Source organism: Podarcis tiliguerta, assembly GCF_965153285.1.
Source record: "Podarcis tiliguerta genome assembly, chromosome: 2".
NCBI lineage: Eukaryota > Metazoa > Chordata > Lepidosauria > Squamata > Lacertidae > Podarcis > Podarcis tiliguerta.
The window spans coordinates 40,511,549-40,533,204 of NC_139535.1; the positions used below are offsets into that span (position 1 = coordinate 40,511,549).

Consider the following 21,656-nt stretch of genomic DNA (forward strand, 5'->3'; position numbering starts at 1 on the left):
TGTTTGTATCTTTTTCAAACGAAGTATGCCAGTATTTTGGAAAACTACAACTCGTGAAAGCATCCTCATTAACAAAGTTATGGCTAATGTTGAAGCTCCTTAAAAGTTGACTTCCTGTGAGAACTACATTCTCAGAGAAGCTTTAGCTCATAGAATTGTAGAGTTGGAAGGGACTCTGAGGATCATCTCGTCCAACGTCCTTCAGTGAAAGGAATATGCGGCTGTTTAGGCACCAAACCTGCAACCTTGGTTTTGTCAGCATCACATTCTAGCCAACTGAGCTATCCAGTGTTTGGACTATATGGTGAAATTCCAATTGTAGGATTTGATTCTGCCGTTTCCATGTAACCCCACATGCTATGTGAATGACCTCTGAGTTCTGCTGTTTTGAGAGAGGGAGGTTTCCCTACCTCTTTGAGCTCTTATCCCAGGCCAGACTAACCAACTTCACAGGGTTGTTATTGGAATAAAAAGAGAGGGATCCTGTATGCTACAAAGAACTCCTTAGAGCAAAGATGGAATATAAACATGCCAGGAACATTCAGTTGTTTTCTCTCTATATATATTGTGATGACAGAAATATCCACATTAGTGCCTACTGTATCATTTCATTAACTTTAAAATGAACTTTGTAAGTTGTTGATACCTAAGCAGCCTTCCAAGTAATATTTGCTTCGTAATTAGATTGTTGCCTATTATCTAATAGAAATATCAGAGAAAGAGTAAAAAAATTGAGTTATGTTCACTCTCCTATTAAGTGTGACATAGCTAACCTTTCATCTTTGCCCTTTTAACCCTGTCCTTTCCAACTTGTTGCTTCCTCTTAGCTCAGTGTTCTTGAATCTGTAGCTGCCTAAGTTTCACCGGCTTTATTCTTGCCTCCAGAAGAATGAAGACAAACCTTGAAAGGGCTTTAAAGGTAAAGGGGCCCCTGACCATTAGGTCCAGTCGTGACTGACTCTGGGGTTGCGGTGCTCATCTCGCTTTATTGGCCGAGGGAGCCGGTGTACAGTTTCTGGGTCATGTGGCCAGCATGACAAAGCCACTTCTGGCGAACCAGAGCAGTGCATGGAAACGCTATTTACCTTCCTGTCGGAGCAGTACCTATTTATCTACTTGCATTTTGACGTGCTTTCGAACTGCTAGGTTGGCAGGAACAGGGACTGAGCAATGGGAGCTCACCCTGTCATGGGGAGTCGAACTGCCGACCTCCGGATCAACAAGTCCTAGGCTCAGTGGTTTAACCCACAGTGCCACCCGCGTCCACTTGAGAGGGCTTACAAGGAATTAACTTGGTTATTGTTGTTAATATTGCTCTTTGAAACAAGATGAACAAGTAATGCAAATATTTTCCAACTTTCAAGCAATTATATTGAAGGTTATAGGTAGGGAACTCATACTTGAGGGTTTCATTTAGTACCATAGTGGGAACTCATTGTAGTGGGAATGCTGACATGTAGTGACCACCTGGACTTCAAATTTTTTTAAGAGTGATGATCCAAGAGATTTTTTGCATTAGAGATTATTGCTGATCTATACAAGTTTGAGGATATAATTTTAGTGTCAATTCAGAGAAAATTTCAGGAGTCTTTGGACCCCTTAGGTCCTCATATCTGTTGGTGGGCAAGGAAAAATAAAATAGGTATAAAAGGGGAATTCCTGGATGCCAAGGTCTAGGTATGTCAAAGTTAGGGATGGGGAAAGAAATTCAATTCAGTTTGCATTTAAAAGTGAACCTGCCAAATTTACATTTTCTGAAACAACCTGTGAACCGAAACACAAACATCCTTTGAAATTCACAATTTTCTGAATTTTGCGGTGATGTCCTCCAGCTAAGTAAAGTGCAACAAAATGTTTATTTGGGGGTAAGATCTGTATAAGGCAGCATATATTGGTGAAAATAATAGATAAATTGCATTATATTAGACATGCTATTGTGTGTTTTAGGAGAGATTTACAATAAAATGCTGATAAATTTTCATGAAAAAAGCGCAAACTGATGTGGAAATGTGAAGAACTGAGCTTACGACTGGAAAGATGAGAAACCGAGAGTAACCAGAATTAACAGATTTGCCTATCCTTGGTCACACTGGTTTCCTCAATAGAATTTCGGAGTTATTCAAAATAAACCACGTGCCCCTACATTGGTGCAAAATTATTCAAAGTAATTAAGAAGTCTTTACCAAACATGTCTTGAACTCAATGAAGGAGTTTATTAGTTGGATTCCGGTTTTACGGAACAAGACTCCATTTAAGATCGTACAAGCAGCTGGATATTGCTTTTGGGACAGGCATGAGGAGCGGTGTTAGCATTTCAGCTGTTCCCTTCCATTTACTCTTATGGACTTCAGCTGGCCATCCTCCTCGATTTCCACTCTTTCTTGCCCATTCTCAACAATTTTTCGCGTAGTGACTCTTCGCCCGTTGACCACTTCGGTAGAAGTTGAGACGGATCTGAAGTTGTGCGTTCCACTGCTGTCATCTCCAAAGGACCTGCAGACCATTGTGTGAAAGCCAGGACCAAATGAGTTGAATCCAAAATTAGTAAAGGCACTTAATCCCGAAAAGAGACCCAGGGGTCCCTGCAAGCCGCTTCTGTTCTCCTCCCTGTTACTGTCATCGTCAAAGTGGTTGTCCCAGAAGTCATGCTCAAAGATGTCCATTCCTCCAAAAAACTCCCTGAAGATCTCATCGGGACTGCGGAATACAAAGTCAAAATCGAATGGGCTGCGGGAGTGGCCCCCAGAAGCGCCTCTTCCTCTAAACCTTGGTTCTTTGACAGGCCTGTCATAGAGAGCGCGTTTCTGAGGATCAGACAAAACTTCGTAGGCCTCAGCGACCGCTTTGAATTTCTTTTCGGCTTCCTCCTTGTGGTATGGATTCTTGTCAGGGTGCCATTTCAGTGCCAGCTTGCGGTAGGCCCTCTTAATATCTTCTTGCGAGGCATTTTGATGCAGCCCTAGGACTTCGTAATAATTAACCATCCCAAAGAAAAGGCTGGCTGGATTTAGAGATTATTTGGTGGGTTTTCCCTGGGGACACAAGGTCCTTTGCGGTTCGGATCCAGTGGATCCCGTTGTTTTGGTTGTGGCGCTTCTTTCCTCACAGCCCAATGGTAATGGTTTTGGTGCCAAAGGGAAAGAGAAAGGCTGCTTGCTCATATTGTTTGATTTCAAGGCGCTGGCTGCTGAGTAGTATTGTGAGGTCAGAAGCATCTCGGCCAATCAGCACACAGTTGACTTTTAGTGCATTTGAGGCCTGCTGCAGTCCTATCAGTAGGTGTGTTGCGCAAATGAGCTCTCTGGAAAGGTCATATTTCACATCTATGATGCAACTTGTTGCAGATGCCTTAGACTATAAACTTTCCAGAGGAGGCACCTCTCTCTTAGGACTATTCCAGGTGATCCAGCTGTCTGAAATACCTTAGCCATGCTAGCCCCAGTCAAAGGAGAACAGCATATATTCCTACAATACCCTCAACACCATGAGTGAAGGACCACTTTGTTCCCAAGAAGATAAATTGCACTGCAGGGCATAGCATCATTCCTGCTTGTCTGCATCTAGGTGCCCAGCATGGCCCTAGCTTCTTGGATCCTTTAGCTTCACTCTACATGTGGTTATATAAAGCAGAAGATTTTGACAAGCACAACCGAGGCAGCAAGCCTGGCCTACACTAGCTGGCCCCTTGAGCAGGGGAGAAACTTGACCCCATTGTTAGACTACCTTGACAGTAGATTGACCAACCTCAGTTCACAAAAGCCCCCCAGTGCTCATGTCTTTCAGGTGCTGGGAATGATGGGATAGTGATACTCTGGGTGGCTCGCTTCAAGGGGGATCATATAATTCAAATGTTTGAGCAGTACCAGTAGTGAGCAACTTTGCTTATGACCAGGACTGGTTCTACCATGAGGCAACTGCCTCAGGCAGGGAGCAGCAACAAGGTGTCAAAGCTTTGTGCACCATGTGGCCTGCCCTTCATTCCCTAGCCTAGACTGCTGTCCTTGGGTGCAGTGGAATACGATGCCCCATCACCAGTGTGGCACTGGGGTGTGTGGGTGCGCATTGTCTTTTCCTCTGCCAGTCAAATGCCTTAGTCCATGACCATCTCCCAACACTAGTGATTAACCACAGGCAATGTCTTAGTTAGATCACGCTCTGATAAGCATATGCTTTTCGTTCAGAACGTATGCGCCGTACATTGAGTGGGAAGGTGGAGGGGAAGGCCCTTGTCATATGAAAGATACATTTTTGTCTGCCCGCCGCCGGGCTCCTGATGGGTAGAATGTGAAACTTGCTGGTTCCACATCCACTTCAGCCGGTTGACATGGATGGAGGAAAGGGAATGGTACAGGGCAGAGTCACTATCCTGTATGTACTGCGGGGAGTGCTTATATTCACTTAGATACTGTGCATCATCATCATCTTCGCCGCCAACCAGTTCAATCCTGCTGCTCGGTATACCAATATAGTTGCTTTGCTATCTAAGATTGTTTTCCCAGGGTTTCGCTCACTGGCCAGCCTGAAATGTAGGCAGAGAGTAAGTGTGTGCGTTTCTCAATGGGAGCAGCTCACTGTCCATTTCCCAGGGTCTACAGCAGGCATCAGAGATTATCAGCGACTCCAGCGCCACTGCTATAAGCTAGAATGGATTGTGGAGCAAAGGAGGAGCGTGTGCGGGAGACCGGGGAGGGGGGCAGAAAGAAATCAAGAGTGGGACGAGAGAGATGCCCACACAAAATAACTAGATACACAAACTAGCTAGGCAGCCCCATCCCTAGGAGCCGAGGCTTTGAAATGAGAAATGTTTTTCGTATCTTAAATCTCAAGTACAAACAATAAAAACCAGCCCAGGCTGTGTTCTTTGAAGAGAAAGTACGAGTGACCTGAGCAGTGGTTATCAGCAGCGTCATTAAGATAAACCCTTAACATGATTTAAAGCATCCGAAACTGAAGGCAGCACTTTCAGATACTAACAAAATGGCCTGACATTGGGGATGAAAATCAATAGTAATCAGATGTCACTGAAAATACTCAAAAGTGTCCCCTGGCTGATGGAGGTGAGATTAGTGTAAATATTTGTATTCTAATCAGTGGCACACGAGGGTTGGAGGCAGCCTCTCTGTCTATTTAATTAATGGAGTGGCTTTTAAAAAGGATCCTAATCATATGTGATTGTATCTGCTTATCAACATTTTTGCTAATTAGATGATATGGAGGCAGTCGTTCTGCTAATTCCCTCATCCGAACAGCATATCCTGCACAGATAAAGTGCAGTCTCTTTTTAATAAGAAACAATCATGAGACAGACTAACCTTAATGGTGCTTATTATCCTTGGAGCTTCTACTCCACCTCCACCTCTCCCCTTACTTTGCTTTCTGTTCCAGAATGCCAGATGGACAAAGTTATTGGTGCCTTCGTCTGCCCTGGTCATGTATGATAAATATGATCATACATCTCCAGAGGGCATTTCTCTCGCTCTGTATAGCCCACCTCCAACAGCCAAGTTGTCAAACAGATTGGGGTTGAAAAACCTTTCACATTCCAACTGCAAACGGCCGCATCCCCATGCTAAACCAAACGGGGGTCGCAGCTGACATCTGCATGATCCCTCTTGGCTGCTGAGATGTGGTGGGTGTACAGTTCCACATTCTGCTTGTCAGCAACAGTGGCGCACAAAGGCAATTTTAGATTCTGGACATAAGGGTCTCACGGTGTCAGGACCTCACCTCTTTATATGACACTGTGCATTACTTCACTTATTGAAAAATGGGGTGAGTTTGGGGGGCCTCCTCCTCATTCTGCTGAGTGGGACTCTGGATATTTGCCCCCCCCCCCCCCAGTCCTGCCTAGTACTGGATTTAAGTATAAGCTAAACAAGCTATAGTTTAGGGCCCCACTCTCTTGCCCCCCCCCCAAGAAATTATGAGTCTTTATAAATTGTGTTTCTAAAGGAAATTTGTTATTGCCAAATGCCAATGTGTTTGCATTATTAAGTTTGTAATGAGTAATAAATCTTTAAGTTAGAGCTTAATAATAATTTCACTATTAATATACTTCTTAATTGAATTTCAGTTCAACAATTACTTTGATAAAATACATATTTTGTTATGTGCAAATGGCTTTAGATACCTATTAGGTCTATAGCTTACCATATAGCATGTGTTCAACACAAAAAACAGTGACAATTTGTTGTTGACACAGGACAGCTGGGCATATAAAGGGCCCCATTACCTTCAGTAGCTTAGGGCCTAAATCCGGCCCTGGTCCTGCCCTCACAGCACCACACTAGCCAGGGGAGTTTGTAGTGAGGCTGTGAGGGAATGCTTTCCCTGTTGCAGTTTCCTCCATCATTACTAAGAGGGTATTCACACCCAGCCTCTCATAGACAATAGCATGCATGCAGACAGTCCCAAGTTCAATCCTCCACATAGGGCTGGAAAAGGGTTCCCATCTGAAACCCTGGAGAATGGCTGCCAATTGGGTGCAGAAAGGAATGAGTCAGATGGACCAATGGCCTGACTCAGTATAAGACAGCTTCCAGAGTTCCTTTATGTGTTGTGTTTCCATTTAAATCTCCATATCAGCATCTATAACTATAAATTAATAAATGGTATATAAACCTGTTTCTTCTTTCGTCCTCTTCTCTGGCAATGCTAGCTGTTTTTTCCAGTGGAAATCACATCTCCACCAGAAGCTCCTATTATCCACAGGAGGGGAAATAAACAGATACCTTTTATTCCAACAGGTTTTTGGGAACTCACTGTTGTTGTTTTTAAAGGAAATGGCTTTGAATAGTGCTCTGCTGTTTTTATTATCTGTCTTTTAATAGATTCATATTTTATAATGTTTTAGTTCTATTACCGTTTAGTTATCTTTTAATGATTATCTTTTATATGTTTTTAGCTTTTTGTATTTTATCTGTCTTGTTTTAATAGGTGTAAGCTGCCTGGAGTCCCAGTCTGGGGAAGAGGAGGGATATAAACAAATACAATAATGATACCTGTGTTGTACCTGTGTGTTTTCCTCTCTGCCATGAAAAGCACCTCCTTCAGCGCTTCAGCCACTATCCAAATCTTTACCCCTGTTGCCACAACTGCTTTCAGGAAAATAAAACAATGGTCACAAATCTTGTTTGAACTTCAGTCTGCTGCAGATAGTGGTTTCCTAGGGACTTTTCATTTTCCTTTTTCAAGATTGCAACTCTTTTAACTTTTATTTATCATACTTTTAAATCTTCTATAACTTGCAGTAGGCACTTGGTTAAGTGGAAGGGTCTTTTTCCAATTTAAAATAAATAACGGTAACAACAAGCTTCTACCAAAAATACAGAGCCCTCTGAGCAGCTATCCTGCCGCCTTTTTGTATTTTATTGTATAAACTAATTTACTCTGTCCTAGGAATGCTTTTCCAAGCTGTGAAACTCTACTGAATCTTCATACCTTTGTGTGTGTGTGTGTGTATGTGTGTGTGTGATGATTTGTTTTTCTTGTCCCCTAAAATGGGGAGAGGTGCTGATAGGGTCATGCAGAGAAGGGTTTATGGCCGGCCCATTAATCCCACAACAAGGCCTGGATCCTTTTATCTAAAACAACATGAGCTTGAGACATTTGCTGTAAGTACTTTGACTACCCAAACAAACAAGGGTCACGCTTCACTCTGCCAGTCAAGCTGTCGTCAAATTCTTTACCCCTGCCATGCCTCTCCCAAACCACCACCCATTATGCGGATATTTCAGGGAACGCTTCCTTGCTTTCTAAAGGGGGATACGTGCTCTTATTTTGCTCTGTCTAGAGAACAACCAAAGTCTAAAGCCAGGAAGAGAAGTTTGCTGGTGGTTTATACTCTATTCCTCGATGCATAAAATATGTAAGTGCTGTGACCACATTGTTCTTTTGAAATCTTTAATAGAACAATGGGACAAAACAGCAGCAAATGGAGGGGTGTGTGTGCTGCCCCAGCAGCAAAATCCTATGAACTAGAACCTTAAACGTCAAACAAGTCTACTGTGTGGCAGTGGCAAGTGATTAACAGTGCGATCCTAGAAAAGTCTAATCAGAAGTAAGTCCCATTAAGTCCAGGGAAGCAAGTCCCGGATTGTAGCCCTGGTTCTTCTGCTTTTTCAGCCACACAAAGAGAATGATGGCCCTCAAACCTGTGCCTTATAGTACGTCCTATGCTGCCCATGAAAGATTTCATTAAACACCACACAAAAACCGAGTCCACAAGGGACCTTTTCTTCTTTTTGCTCCATTCCTGTTGGCACTGGCTCAGCCTCTCCTACATTTAACATGGCACCTTAAACATGCTAACCTTTCATTGGAGACCAGGATTAGATGCTTACCCACTCATTGGTTCTGAAAAGAGGAGGGCATAGCCAGGATTTTTGTTAGGGGGGGCAGGCCTTTTGTTAGGGGGGCAGAACCTCAGTTAGCTATGTTTTTCTTGATTTAGCGGGGGCAGCTGCTCCTCCTTGCCCCCCCAGCTATGCCCATGTTCCCAGTGCTGGGGCGACTAGAAGGTAGCATGATATTTTGTCGTCCTGCCTCTTTTTCTACTCTTTTAGATGTATCTGTCATTATACACACCCATGTGGCAGCTCTTTTGTGACTGGTGCCCAAGCCACTTTCTCAAAATTCCTCATGTGCCCACCAGCCATAAAAGGTTAGCGACCCCTGCAATAATGGGGCTCAACGGTGTTACCGTGAGAAATAATGCTTCCCCAGCCCTCCAACTGCTTTCAGTTCTCTTAAAAGTGATGGTCCAGGGATAGGCAACCTAAGGCCCGTGGGCCAGATACAGCCCAATCGCCTTCTCAATCTGGCCCACAGACTGTCCGGGAATCAGCGTATTTTTACATGAGTAGAATGTGTCCTTTTATTTAAAATGCATCTCTGGGTTATTTGTGGGGCCTGCCTGGTGTTTTTACATAAGTAGAATGTGTGCTTTTATTTAAAATGCATCTCTGAGTTATTTGTGGGGCATAGGAATTCGTTCTTTTTTCCCCCTCCAGAATATAGTCCGGCCCACCACATGGTCTGAAGGATGGTGGACCAGCCCACAGCTGAAAAAGGTTGCTGACCCCTGTGATTGTCTCTGGCCCAACGTGTCAGAGCACACATTAATCAAATGCAGCCATCAAAATCCCAAAGTACTTCAGGCCATCTTGTTCTTTTTCAAGGGAATTTTTGTAGCCAACTATAAGCACACACAAAAAAGGAATTCAGAAAGGCACTACTGCCTTCAGTTCAGAAAGGTCCTCTTTTCAATATAGCTACATTTGGCATAGCTACATTTTCTCTGAAGGAGATGAAAATTGGAGTTTTAACTTGTCTGCATTGGACTAATACATTATCTGGGGACCTTATAGTCTCCTTTCATCACATCCTGAGCTATAGACATCCGGGTTTTGGCACAATGCTGTGGGTTGTTGTTTTTTAAATACAAATGCTTTGAACAAAACTTCCTGTGATATAAGATCTGAGCTTTCCCTGCCATTAGTGAGCATCCACATAATAGAAATATTTTTGGAGTTATGTCAACGGGTTTCAAGTTTTCTGTATACATTATACTTTCGTGAATACTAATTGATTGTATGGAATGAATGGTATATATATATATATATATATATATATATATATATATATATGATTTTGTTCATATTGTTTATATATATTTTTAGTTTTGTGAACCCCTGATGAACAGCCTACGGCTTGAAACATTAAACTTGTACAGCATTAGAAACATTTGGATTGGAAGATTTTCTTGATACTGTTTCCCTGCAGCTGTTTTTCCGCCTGATCTCGTGTCAGGAAGGATATGTATTACTCTGCCCCCCCCCTTCAAACGAGAGGAGAGAACCAATATCAGTGGAGGCTGCCCCATTACAGAAAACGGGGCCCAAATCCCAGTCTGTTCTCAGCCTGCCCCTGCCCACCTCAGTTCTTAGTTGCAATGAATCCAGTGCCCCTCTCTATGTAACCTTGCTCAGTGGTGGCTGGTAGCACCCATTGGCACTCGTGGGACAGAAGCCCAGCAGTAGGCAGAGCCAGAGTCAATGATTGTTGTTGTTTAGTCATTTAGTCGTGTCCGACTCTTCATGACCTCATGGACCAGAGCACGCCAGGCACTCCTGTCTTCCACTGCCTCCCGCAGTTTGGTCAAACTCATGCTGGTAGCTTCAAGAACACAGTCCAACCATCTTGTCCTCTGTCGTCCCCTTCTCCTTGTGCCCTCCATCTTTCCCAACATCAGGGTCTTTTCCAGGGAGTCTTCTCTTCTCATGAGGTGGCCAAAGTGTTGGAGACTCAGTTTCACGATCTGTCCTTCCAGTGAGCACTCAGGGCTGATTTCCTTCAGAATGGATAGGTTTGATCTTCTTGCAGAGAGTCTCGTCCAGCACCATAATTCAAAAGCATCAATTCTTCGGCGATCAGCCTTCTTTATGGTCCAGCTGTCACTTCCATACCTCACTACTGGGAAAACCATATCTTTAACTATACGGACCTTTGTTGGCAAGCTGATGTCTCCTTTTTAAGATGCTGTCTTAGGCGGAACCAATGTATGATAGTTTTGCCTCCATCTTCCTCCCTGCTGAGTTCTACAATGTCAACACTGACACTAAAGAGGAGAAAGTGAACTTTCAGGAACACCCCTTTTAGGCAGACTTTTTTCATTTTTCAGGATTGCTGCCTTAATGTGCAGGCATGACCTACTGAGCAGCTACAATGGTAGAAAGCACTGCTGCCTCTGTACTGATGATTAGCTGATTCCGATAAATGATTTGGAAGGCTCAAGTTTAAAAGGCTTTCTTTTCAAAATTAATCAAATATTGCTTTTTAACCTGAACCCATTGTATGATGGAGGCCCCATCATGTTTTATTACAATGCCATTAATAGTCCAATATGGCCTAAAGTCACCTCCACTGCCCCTTTTCTTTTCCAGAGCTTCTTTGGTTCTTGGGGAAGCCATCAAAAGGCCCAGATGCTGTTGTGCATGTGTCACACCATCTATGGCTGCCAGTGACCAGGGGAAAATATAGTTCCTGTGGGTCCTAGATACTCTGGATGCCAGGATATACTCAAACTATATTTTCCTGTGACTTCTGGTGGTTCCGGACAGTACGACACAAATGTATTAGTATCTAGGGCCTAATGGACATCCCACAGGGACACCTCCATACTGCTGTAGCTCTCAGGAAACTTTAAGTGAAAGAGTAGCACAATGGGCCAATGCACCTGGCTGTTAAAAAGGAGGTTGATGGATCGTGCCCACCAAGGGACAGCCTTGGGCAGGATTCTGGTATTGCAGGGGGTTGGACCATATAGCCCTTGGAGTCCCTTCTAACTCTAGAGTTTTATGATATTCAACCCTGTGCTTGACCTGACCTTCCCTTAGCCAAGCCAATGGGTATCAGGGTAGAATCAGAGGTGATAACGGGTGTGGTGTCACTAGTATTTTGTTTTGGAGGTCAAGAGTTTGCCTGCTGTTTTTGCAGCTGTGGATGCTGAATGGAGAAGTCTTGAATGACATGAACTGCAGGCCATCTGCATCTATGGATGGCAGAGCAACATTTCTATATGCCCCAGGCAAGGGAGTTGTGAGAAGTTGAACTGAATGGGCACGATGAACATTAGGAGACCTGAATGGCCCTTGAAATAAGGTCCTGTTTCATTGGATGATAACACAAATGGCAAACTAGGCTTGAAATTAGGACATCTCTTGTAGGCTGGGGACCAGGCCAAAGATGGGATTGGAAGGACTCAAGTTTTGAAGCCTCTGCTTCAAAGGAGGTTGCTTTGCTTTTAGGTGATTTCAACTGCCTTTTAAAGTGTAGCTAACCAAAGATGCTATGGCCCAGTTTGTCAAATTAATCATTTGTTATGGTATTGGCACACAGAACTCTAAATCCATCTTTCTTCCTTCTTACCATTCCCAAATGCTCCATGAACAAAGCCGTCCTATAGATGTCAACATAGAAGTAAAGTATGTCTCATTGAGTTCGATGGGGCTTTCTCCCAGGTCAGTAGGATATAGGAATGCAGCCTTAATGGTTACTTTTTAGGCTATGGGTAGTCAGCCTGGGCCTTCCAGATGCTGTAGACTACAATTCCCCCACCATTTCTGAACATTGGCCATACTGGCTAAGGCTGATGGGTGTTGTTATTTCTTACTAATTTATATACTGCTTAATTGCCAAGGTGGCTTCTAAGGTGTATATAAGTATAAAACCCATTATGAAAATATGTACACATCTAATTATAATACACAATAAAACAATTCCATCCAAACATTAAACTAATCATTCAAAGTTAAAATGTGCAAAAAAGAAACAACACCCAAGCTTGTTAAAATAGTACCACATTTAAAGCAGCCCAGCAGCATCTCTGGAGAGCACTATCTTAGCTGCCTCCTGGCTGAGGGCAAGGCCAAATTTTTAAAAGATTATTTAGGGGCTCTGTCACACAGCTGGACAGAGGTTAGACTATGTTCAGTCTTGACTGAGTATTTGTTCTGATTTGTTTGCAGGGGGTTGTGCAACAATGAGCATTTGTTCTTCCCACACTTCACTGTATTTCCCCTATCACCTTCCTAAACTGTAAAACATCATTTTTAGAAAGTGGATTTGTTGCACCAAGGCAACAGAGTACAGTTCACAGAGTTCTCTTGGGAAGAAGGATTGATTGTTAAACCACTCTGGGAATTGTAGCTCTGGGAAGGGAAGAGTGGTCTGCTAACAGATCTCAGCACACTTAACAAACTATACTTCCCAGGGCACTTTAGGGGAAGTCATGGCGGTTCAAGTGGCTCAAGTGTGCTTTAACTGTATGGTGTGGATGTGGCCTGAGAAACTGGAATTGTTGGCACCCGTCTGTCTCAAGAGACAATGGAGTGCACCTTTGGGGGTGAAGTCAATCTGCTGGGTAATCACAGCACCTGCTGTGGCTGCAGAGACCAGTAATTCAGAACTGCTGCCTCCGCTGTTGCTTTTGCTGCATTAGCTGCACCAAAGTGACCACCTTAGGGTACAAGCCTGGGCAGTGTGTATGGAGGTCCTTGGCTGCCTCCATCTCAGCCTTGCTGGTGTGGTCCAAAGGAAAGCAGAGCAATACATTTGGGATGCGGGTGGCACTGTGGGTTAAACTACAGAGCCTAGGACTTGCCAATCAGAAGGTCGGCGGTTCAAATCCCCACGACGGGGTGAGCTCCCGTTGCTCGGTCCCTGCTCCTGCCAACCTAGCAGTTCGAAAGCACGTAAAAGTGCAAGTAGATAAATAGGGACCACTCCGGCGGGAAGGTAAACGGCGTTTTCGTGCGCTGCTCTGGTTCACTTAGTCATGCTAGCCACATGACCTGGAAGCTGTACACCGGCTCCCTCAGCCAATAAAGTGAGATGAGCACCGCAACCCCAGAGTCGGTAGCGACTGGACCTAATGGTCAGGGGTCCCTTTACCTTTACCTTTTACATTTGGCATCAGCTTGGCTGCAGGAAGAATACAAGGTGCCATCTTAGGGACTCCACTCTAGATTTGCATAGGGTTTACTCAACCCTTTCTTCTCCTGAAGATGTCCCACAAGGTAGTGGGTCCAGATCCCCCACCCCACCCCCAGGGTTTACTCCCAAAGCCTTTCTCACAGATGAGTATAGGGCGGACTTTAGATTTAGGAGATATTTGTTCTTTTACCAGAATCCTGAGATACACCAGCCAGGTGTTGGGGGGCATCGTACCCTTAAAATTAAGAAAAGCCAGCCCAGGAGTCTGTTTTCAGCACCAGAACTGCATTCAAAGCCCTGCCACACAAATGTCCTGAGTCTTACCCGCCTCAAGCATTCTTCATCTCTGCAATGAGCAATTAAACATTTGCTTCAGAGCTGTGCACAAAGACTGGACAATGCCCATTGTCTTTTCCCAATGGCCTAATTGAAGTAAGTTGGGAAAAGACTCTTGAGATGACTACGTTTTTGGTTCTCCCAGTGATGCAATTTTCCCCTTCCCTCCAACACAACTCACAATTTGAATTCACTTTTGCCACTAGGGGGATGATGAGTTTTTTTTCCAGAAGAGTCTTGGGTTCCCTGGAAGCAGCAGTTCCAGTCCGAGAATTATGGCCTGGGTTGTTGCAAGGTCATTTCCAGCTGTCACTGTCTGTGGAGTTTATGGGCGCTTAGAATTCATTGCCCATCAATGACTTTTAGGTCAGGGTTGGAGGAAACAGGCATATTTGCTACGACGGGGGGAACACCTTGATGTGGGAAGTAAACCACAGAGATGTTTCTTATAGCGATGGCAAAAAAAGTAGAAGAGCCTGCCCCATTTCAGGCTGAATTAGCTGAACTGGTTGCAGCTGAAGCCAAAGGTTTCTCTTAAAGAACTAAGGGTGTGGGTGTCTTTCCAACTGCCTTCCTTTGCAGTACTTGCCTTACCACAAATCTACCAAAAATGGTCCCCTTGGATGCCTACGTAAAGTGGGGAAACCACAAGCGTGTGTTCCGATCATACAAGCCGAGAGCTGCGACTGGCTGTTGCTTCTTGTTGATTTACCACTGTATAATATGTGAAATGGCCTGTGTGTCACACAAGGCACACAAGTATTTTCACATTTAAAGAGAAAAGTAATAATTATACCCTGGAAACATAAGAAGAACCCTGGTTGACCAAGCAATGTTCTCCCCACGGCTTACAAGTTATCTATGGGAAATATACATTACATTCATAGTGACATCTTTCCGATGTTTCGGAAGTGGGAATATCTGAAGGAAGCTGCCTTATATCAGGTCAAACGTCTTACCTATCAAAACCAGGATTTATTTATTTATTTGCATTTGATTGACAGTGGCTCTCTGGGATCTCAGGCAGTGGTCTTGCCCACCATCTGCTGTCTGAGATCCTTTCAACCAAAGATGTCAGAGACGGAATCTGGGACCTTCTGCATGGCATGCATGTGCTTTGCCACTGAGCTCTGACCCCTTCACCCCTGCAGTCATTGTCAACATCTCCACAGGGCTCATCAAAGGGCTTGTCAACACAAACCTCCTTTTTCCCCTCCTTCCAGAAACTGGATAGCTTTGCTCTGTGTGGCTCTCCCATGCCAACCTCACACAACTTGACTTAGGCCCAGAGTATTTCCACATACTATTTCCACAGGCTGCAAGATCAGAATGGGGTCTGTCCCCAAGAGTTTGCATCTATTCGACCAGTTACTTTATACCATATTTCCAGTTTTGCTCTGAATCACATAAACAAATAGTAGGCAAGTCCCTCTGTCTTATAGCAGAGAGTCAGTCTGGTGTAGTGGATGTGAGTGGTGCTGTGGTCTAAACCACTGAGCCTCTTGGGCTTGTCAATCAGAAGGTCGGTGGTTCAAATCCCTCCAACAGTGTGAGCTCCCGTTGCTCTGTCCCAGCTGCTGCCAACCTAGCAATGTGAAAGCACTCCATTGCAAGTAAATAAATAGGTACCACTGCAGCGGGAAGGTAAACGGCATTTCCGTGCACTCTGGTTTCCATCATGGTGTTGTGTTGTGCCATGCTGGTATAGTCATGCTGGCCACATGACCTGGAAAGCTGTCTGTGAAAAAATGCCAGCTCCCCTGGCCTAAAAGCGAGGTGAGATGAGCGCCACACCCCATAGTTGCCTTTGACTGGATTTAACTGTCCAGGGGTCCTTTACCTTTATCTTTTACCTAGACTAAGACCTGGGAGACCAGGGTTCAATTCCCCACACAGGCATAAAGTTAATGGGTGACCTTCAGCCAGTCACCATCTCTCAGTCTCAGGGGTTGTTGTGGTGATAAGATGAAAAGGAGAAGAAATGTGTAAGCCACCTTGAGCTCCGTGGAGAAAAGGTGGGATATCAATGAAATAATAAGTAAAAATAAAGTCCCTTGGGTATCATATGAACATACATACTCTTAAGGACCATAAAAACAACAAAGGGTTATGAAATCATGTCTCTTCACTGACAGACAATGGGAGCTTCCATTAGTGGAAAGAGTGGGAGAAGGTGCCTTGCCGATCTGCTCCAGAAGGTTAAGGGAATCTTCTGAAACAGCATGATGGGGCACTACAGGAGAAATTGTGGGAATTACCTCCTCCTTTTGGCTCACAGAAGCCTCATCAGAAGCAAAGAGCTTCTTAGCATAGGAACAAAACTTGGGATAAGCAACTGAGGTACTATGCGTATGATTAAGATGCACTTTGTCCTAGTACTGATTTATTGTACAAATTGGGGGGGGGGGAGAGATTGTCAACAAGTTTCATCCTGTGTATTCTAATGATTTCCCACAAGTTATCCTCGGACTGAAGCTGTATTTCACTGCTGGATCTTTACAACCTTTGCCACAGCTATTGTAAGTGCTCAAAAGGTCCCGCATTGATGCCCCGAGCCTACTTCTGATCATGGTATCTTGTGTTTATCTGATCATCAGTCCATAAGTGATCCGTCTAGATAACACAATTCATGAGACACTTGAGAAGAGATTTTTAAAAAGAGATTAAGGCCTAGAACAAGAAGAGGAACTGAATGGGGTACCTCACTTTCCCCCCTATATACACAAGTCACACTCGCTCTTTTGTTACTAGTGCGCATAGGCTAAGTGTACACCATACTTTTAAAGCACAATCAAAGCACTTTTCCCCTTTCAGAGAATTCTTGGCACTGTCGTTTGTTAAGAGTTGCTGAGAATTGTAACTCTTTGAGGGGTAAACTACAGTGCCCAGAATTATTTGAGGGGGGAAATGTGCTTCAGATTTGCTTTAAAGGTATTGTGTGTGCACAGACTTCGATGTCTTGTACGCAGATAATTGTGTACGGGAGTTGATCTGCCTCTGTACAAATTGCCTCTGTTGACCTGTGCAAATTATATCTGTCTATCTACTTATTTGTCCACCCGCCCATCTATTTTGAAACTGTAGATGCCCACAGAGTCTGGTAGCAGCTTCTGCAGCCTTCTGTTCTCTGACTTGTGTGTTATCAAGCAAGCAGCCGTCATTCCCATCTAATCAGAGATCTGAGCCCTGTGATCCTGTCCCCCACATGGGTCCTTCAAAGTCCTTTGCGAGGTCTTGAGTCTGTTTTCGCTTTCTGATGAGTGAAGGTGAGAGAGCGACAAAGAGGCTGGTCGTCTCCTGAGGTGCTATTTCCCCTGGCAGCCGATTCATCTGGAGAGCTGCATTCACACCTCCAAGGAGGGAGTGGGATGTTACATCCTTAAACCTGCTTCTCAACAAGACTGAAATAATGATTTCATCACAGATACAGGCACAGAGGCACACTTGCTACAGTGGAAAACCACCCTGCAGAAAGATGAGGGCTCTTCCATCTATTCTTTGCAATCTACAAAAGGAGGAGGAGCCCATGCCAAGAGGTCATGAGGAAGAGTAGCGGGGTACAGAGTCTTTGGGGTTCATAGAAACCCACCCTCCTCCTCAAGGCACACACAATCCATTCATGGAATCAGGGTTGGAAGCCAAGTGGCCACCAAGTCCCCGTGAGCACAGGTGCTTAAATATCCAGGTTTAGTTAGGTGACAGACACTGGATTGCACACCGGAGGAACAAATACTCTGCAGGAGTAAATGGATATTCATGAGTACCGGTAATCTACTCTTCATGAGGAGACCCAATCTGCCGTCAACATAGGTGACTTACAGCTATGTTCTGACGTTTAAAAAGTCTTCAGCAGAGCAACATCTTTGCAGAGTTTCCTGATAGCTGGGCCTCTTGTGTTTAGATCTTGGGCTGTTTCTGGACCTTCCTTGTTGTGTTGTGACTGCTTAATCTTGCGTTTTTCCCCTTTTGAAATGTACTTATTGAAGGTTAATAAACAATAAAGCCATTAAAACCCAATACAGCCACGGTGCAATTTGAAAGATAATGTACAAACTAATGGTGAGAAATGTTTTCTTGTTAGAATATAGTGTTTGCCAAACCGCACATCCCACATTTGCATCTAAATGGCCCTTGGTTTTTTTGTGCTGTGCTGTCATCAGAAGTTTGACTGCTTCTTGTCCTGTCCCTGTTTGGGCTTTGGACTAGTATGAGACTTTGAAGTTGCAGCTACCTCTGCCAACCTGCACCTGCTCTGCCTGTGTGAATGAGGGCATCCCCCGTGTTCAGTTCTTCCTCCTGCCCCTGGAATGTGAAGGACCACGGCCTCCAACAAGAAGTTTTGCTTGTTTCCTACCAATGATGTGAAACAGGGGTGAAGAGGCACATGATGTAATTGCAAGGCTGTGGCCCCATGAGCCAAGCCACCAGCTCTTCCACATTAACCTGTGGGGTGTATGTATGCAAACAAACAAACAAACGAATGAATGAATGAATGCAAATGCTTTTAGAATTTGTCACAATGTTATGTGGCCTTCCTAAAAAATATTTTTAACTGCTCTGCTTTAAGGAACACGGAAAACACCCACACACTTTGGTTCTTCCCTAAGGATCATGCAAAAGAAAAGAGAGGTTTGCAATATTGTTTCCCTTTCACGTTCCCCAACCACACTGAGATGTGATGATCAAGAGGAGCTGATCAGTCAAATGATGATCATTCCAAACTGCAAATGGTCTTGGAACTAATTAATTTGACAGGGCTGGTGCTGCCCCTTTCTCCCTCCCCTTTCTCTCTCCCCACCAAAATCAATTAAGGAAACACATTATTTTCCCCCTCCCTCCTCTTTTGCAGAACATTTCCTAAAAGGAAGTAGGGAAAAGGAGCAGCTAGGACTCCAGTGTGTTTTCACAGTGCTCCCCAGGGAAGAATGAGCTTGGGAGCAACTAGGCAAACGGAGATTAACAATGTGGAGAGAGGATGCTCTCAACAACAGGAGCAAGCCGGCTCCCAAGGGTTCTCACAGCGGTGGGAAAGCTTGATTGCCACATAAGGTAACGCAGGAGCTCATTCAGTTCCTCCCCCCCACCAAACTCCCCAAAGACGCCCAATGAATTGTCATTTACTTTGTGCTGAGGATGGTGGGGGGAGTGTAATTGGCTGTCACTCCACTGGAGCGCATTTCATTTGCATGGCTAATGAGTTCTTCTAAGCAAGAGATGAGAATTTGGGGAGCAACATGTAATAATGTGAAGCGAGCTCAAATCGTATTAGCTAATTGCAGAGCTTTCTATAAACATGTTGAGGAGAGATGTCCTTTCTTCTTCAGAATGTCTGCTTGGGAAAAACCTGCATTCTCAAATATAATTTTTTAAAAAACTGATGTGGATAATAGAAGCTAGAGACTGATAATAAAAAGCGTGTGCTTTTTCTGCATTTAAAATTTATGCTATAGCCTTAGAAGCCAACAACAACAGAACTAGGAAGGTGGGACTCAGGGTTTGACAACAAAGTCTCAAATGCCTGATCTCTGAAACGGAGCTTTTTGTGTATGTCAGCAAGAAGTGCTACCAGTTCGAACTTCCAGCCTGTTTCTTATAGGCCCTCTGTTCCCCTCACCTTGAACATGATTGCTCAACCCTGTGCAAAATCTCACTCCTGTTGTCCAACTCCTAGATTTGACAGCTTGTGACTGGAAACATTCGGGAGAGTCTTTTGCAATCCCATTTAGCAAAACCAGGTAACAGAATGGGATAACAAGGGGGGGGGGGGACACCTCACATGCCACCCACATTGGTGAGCAATTAACCAACCGCCTTTCCCTGCATATTGGGGGCTCTCTAGTCATCGCAAAGTAAGCTATGCTTTCATTGCAAATGACCATGCTGTCCAATTAACTCTAATACACTTTGTACCAAGCCTCAGAAACTGGCAGAAGATGGTTAAAAGTGTATTAACGGTTTGAGGCAGTCCAAAAGCCTGAAAAGGGATCCTAATGGCTGCTGCACAGCATAATAATGGGCGCAGGAAGGCAGGAAGCACAGGAGTCAAAATAAATAAAGTCATTTTGATTAGCTGCTGCAGCATTCCACCACAAACATATGACTACTCTAAAAGGTGGTCTCTCTGCCAGCTATGGAGTCTCTCTGCAAGCTATGGAGTCACCAAGATGATTAGTCAAGGGGACAATGGACAGGAACTCCACAGAGTGCTGCCTCAAGTATTGATTGAAGGTTCAGACTCAGAATCCTTTTCATTTTGAGGACTTGGGGCCTGAGCCTATAAGTAGGTGTGCTGCCTTCATCAACAAGTAGGAACCATTCATTCAAAGGGGGGAGGCAAGTAAGCTCTCTTTCTAGACATTAATCCCCACTTGGCCCATGCAGTATATCAGTTGGAAAGATTTCCCATTTGGACTTCTCTGCATGTGGCTTGTCTGCAGTCCTACACTTAACATTTCCGTGTCCCCTGGGCTTCACACATTCTTCCTTGCTGCACATAGTGCCATCTGCATTATGGATGGACAACCCCTGGCCCTCCAGATGTTGTTGGGTTCAGACTCGCATCATCCATGACCATCCACGACCATTGGTCATGCTGGCAGGGGCTCATGGGAATTGGAGTCCAACAGGATCAGGAGGTAACAAGGGGTTCCTTGTTTTTCCCCCCATCCGGAACTCAGTTACAGCACCTCCCAGGTGGGCACCATTGCCATTATAAGAGAACAAGGGAGGAGTTCCTGGTGAGTTCCAGAAAATTTTGTGCTAGAAAAATAGCACTGAAGGCAGCTATGATCAGATGTGGTGCCTCAGCCCATGGGAACTCTCTTTCCCCCATTGCCACCACCAATACCAGATATAAGGAGAAAGCGCCAGTTTCTCCAATGAGTGGCCGAATCTTAGTAAATGCCCTGTGGGAAGATGACGCTATGCCACCCCGGGCGGGTCAGCCTCCTGCACCACATTCTTGGCGATTAAAAAAAAAGCAAATATAATGGGTGCAGAGATGTCTGAACTGGCTGAATAAAACATATCAACAATTGTTTTGTTAAATGGCGCCATTCAAGCCGGTATCTCCTGCTCAGATCTATATTGAAATGCCCTTCTATTAATAAATAACTACAGTCTCCATTCCCCGCCCCCACCTCTGCCACTTATGTTTAGTAACTGGGAATTTGGGCTTAGTTTTTATAGACATTCAGGCTAGATGTTATCTTTATGAAGGGTTCGCTCTTTCCCCCACTGCCTTCCCCAAAACCTTTCTTCTTTTTTTCCCTTCTTTTTTTTTTCATCGAGAAAAAATGGCATGTAAAGGAGGGGAGGAGGGAACTCACTATATTATATTTTTCATTTATATACTCCAAGGGGGGGGGGGAGAAAGAGGCAATGGCTGGCTGGCTTTTGACTTGTGTGAAAATGCACCTCAAAGTAACAATTGTGCCAAATGCCTACAATTGTGTTACAGGGAACTGTGCTGGATTTTGTCTCCATTTGCTGATGACGAGAATTGACAAATGTGGATCAAACCTATTGTTTTCTGCAAATAACCGCTGATGATTTTGGTTGGGTGTTTTGATTTTTGCTTGCAAGCGAAATAAAAGCAGGGGAAGCGATCCTGCCAACGTGAAGGTATTTTAAGTGCCATTGATTCCAATGGGGGAGGTTAAAGTGCAGAATCTCCCATAGAAGTGAATGAAACTTAAAAGAAAAAGAAAAAAGAAGTGAACGAAACTTAAAACGTTTTAAATATTTTGGCGAGGGCATTCCTTAAGTTCTGCAACTTTCACAAACTTTGTGAGGGTGTGTGGTAATTTTCTAAAATGGACCTAGTA

General features: G+C 44.2%; 1 protein-coding gene across 1 annotated transcript; it reads right to left on the minus strand.

The window, feature by feature from the left end:
- Window positions 1–2,193: 2,193 nt before the first annotated feature.
- On the minus strand, window positions 2,194–3,186 carry DNAJB8 (DnaJ heat shock protein family (Hsp40) member B8). The gene has a single exon (XM_083419066.1). The coding sequence runs from the start codon at window positions 2,982–2,984 to the stop codon at window positions 2,307–2,309; it is 678 nt and encodes a 225-aa protein (XP_083275192.1). The 5' UTR covers window positions 2,985–3,186; the 3' UTR covers window positions 2,194–2,306.
- Window positions 3,187–21,656: the final 18,470 nt, after the last annotated feature.

Coding starts and splice junctions, on each gene's coding strand:
- DNAJB8 (XM_083419066.1), bottom strand. CDS start 2,984: ATGGTTAATTATTACGAAGTCCTAGGGCTGCATCAAAATGCCTCGCAA.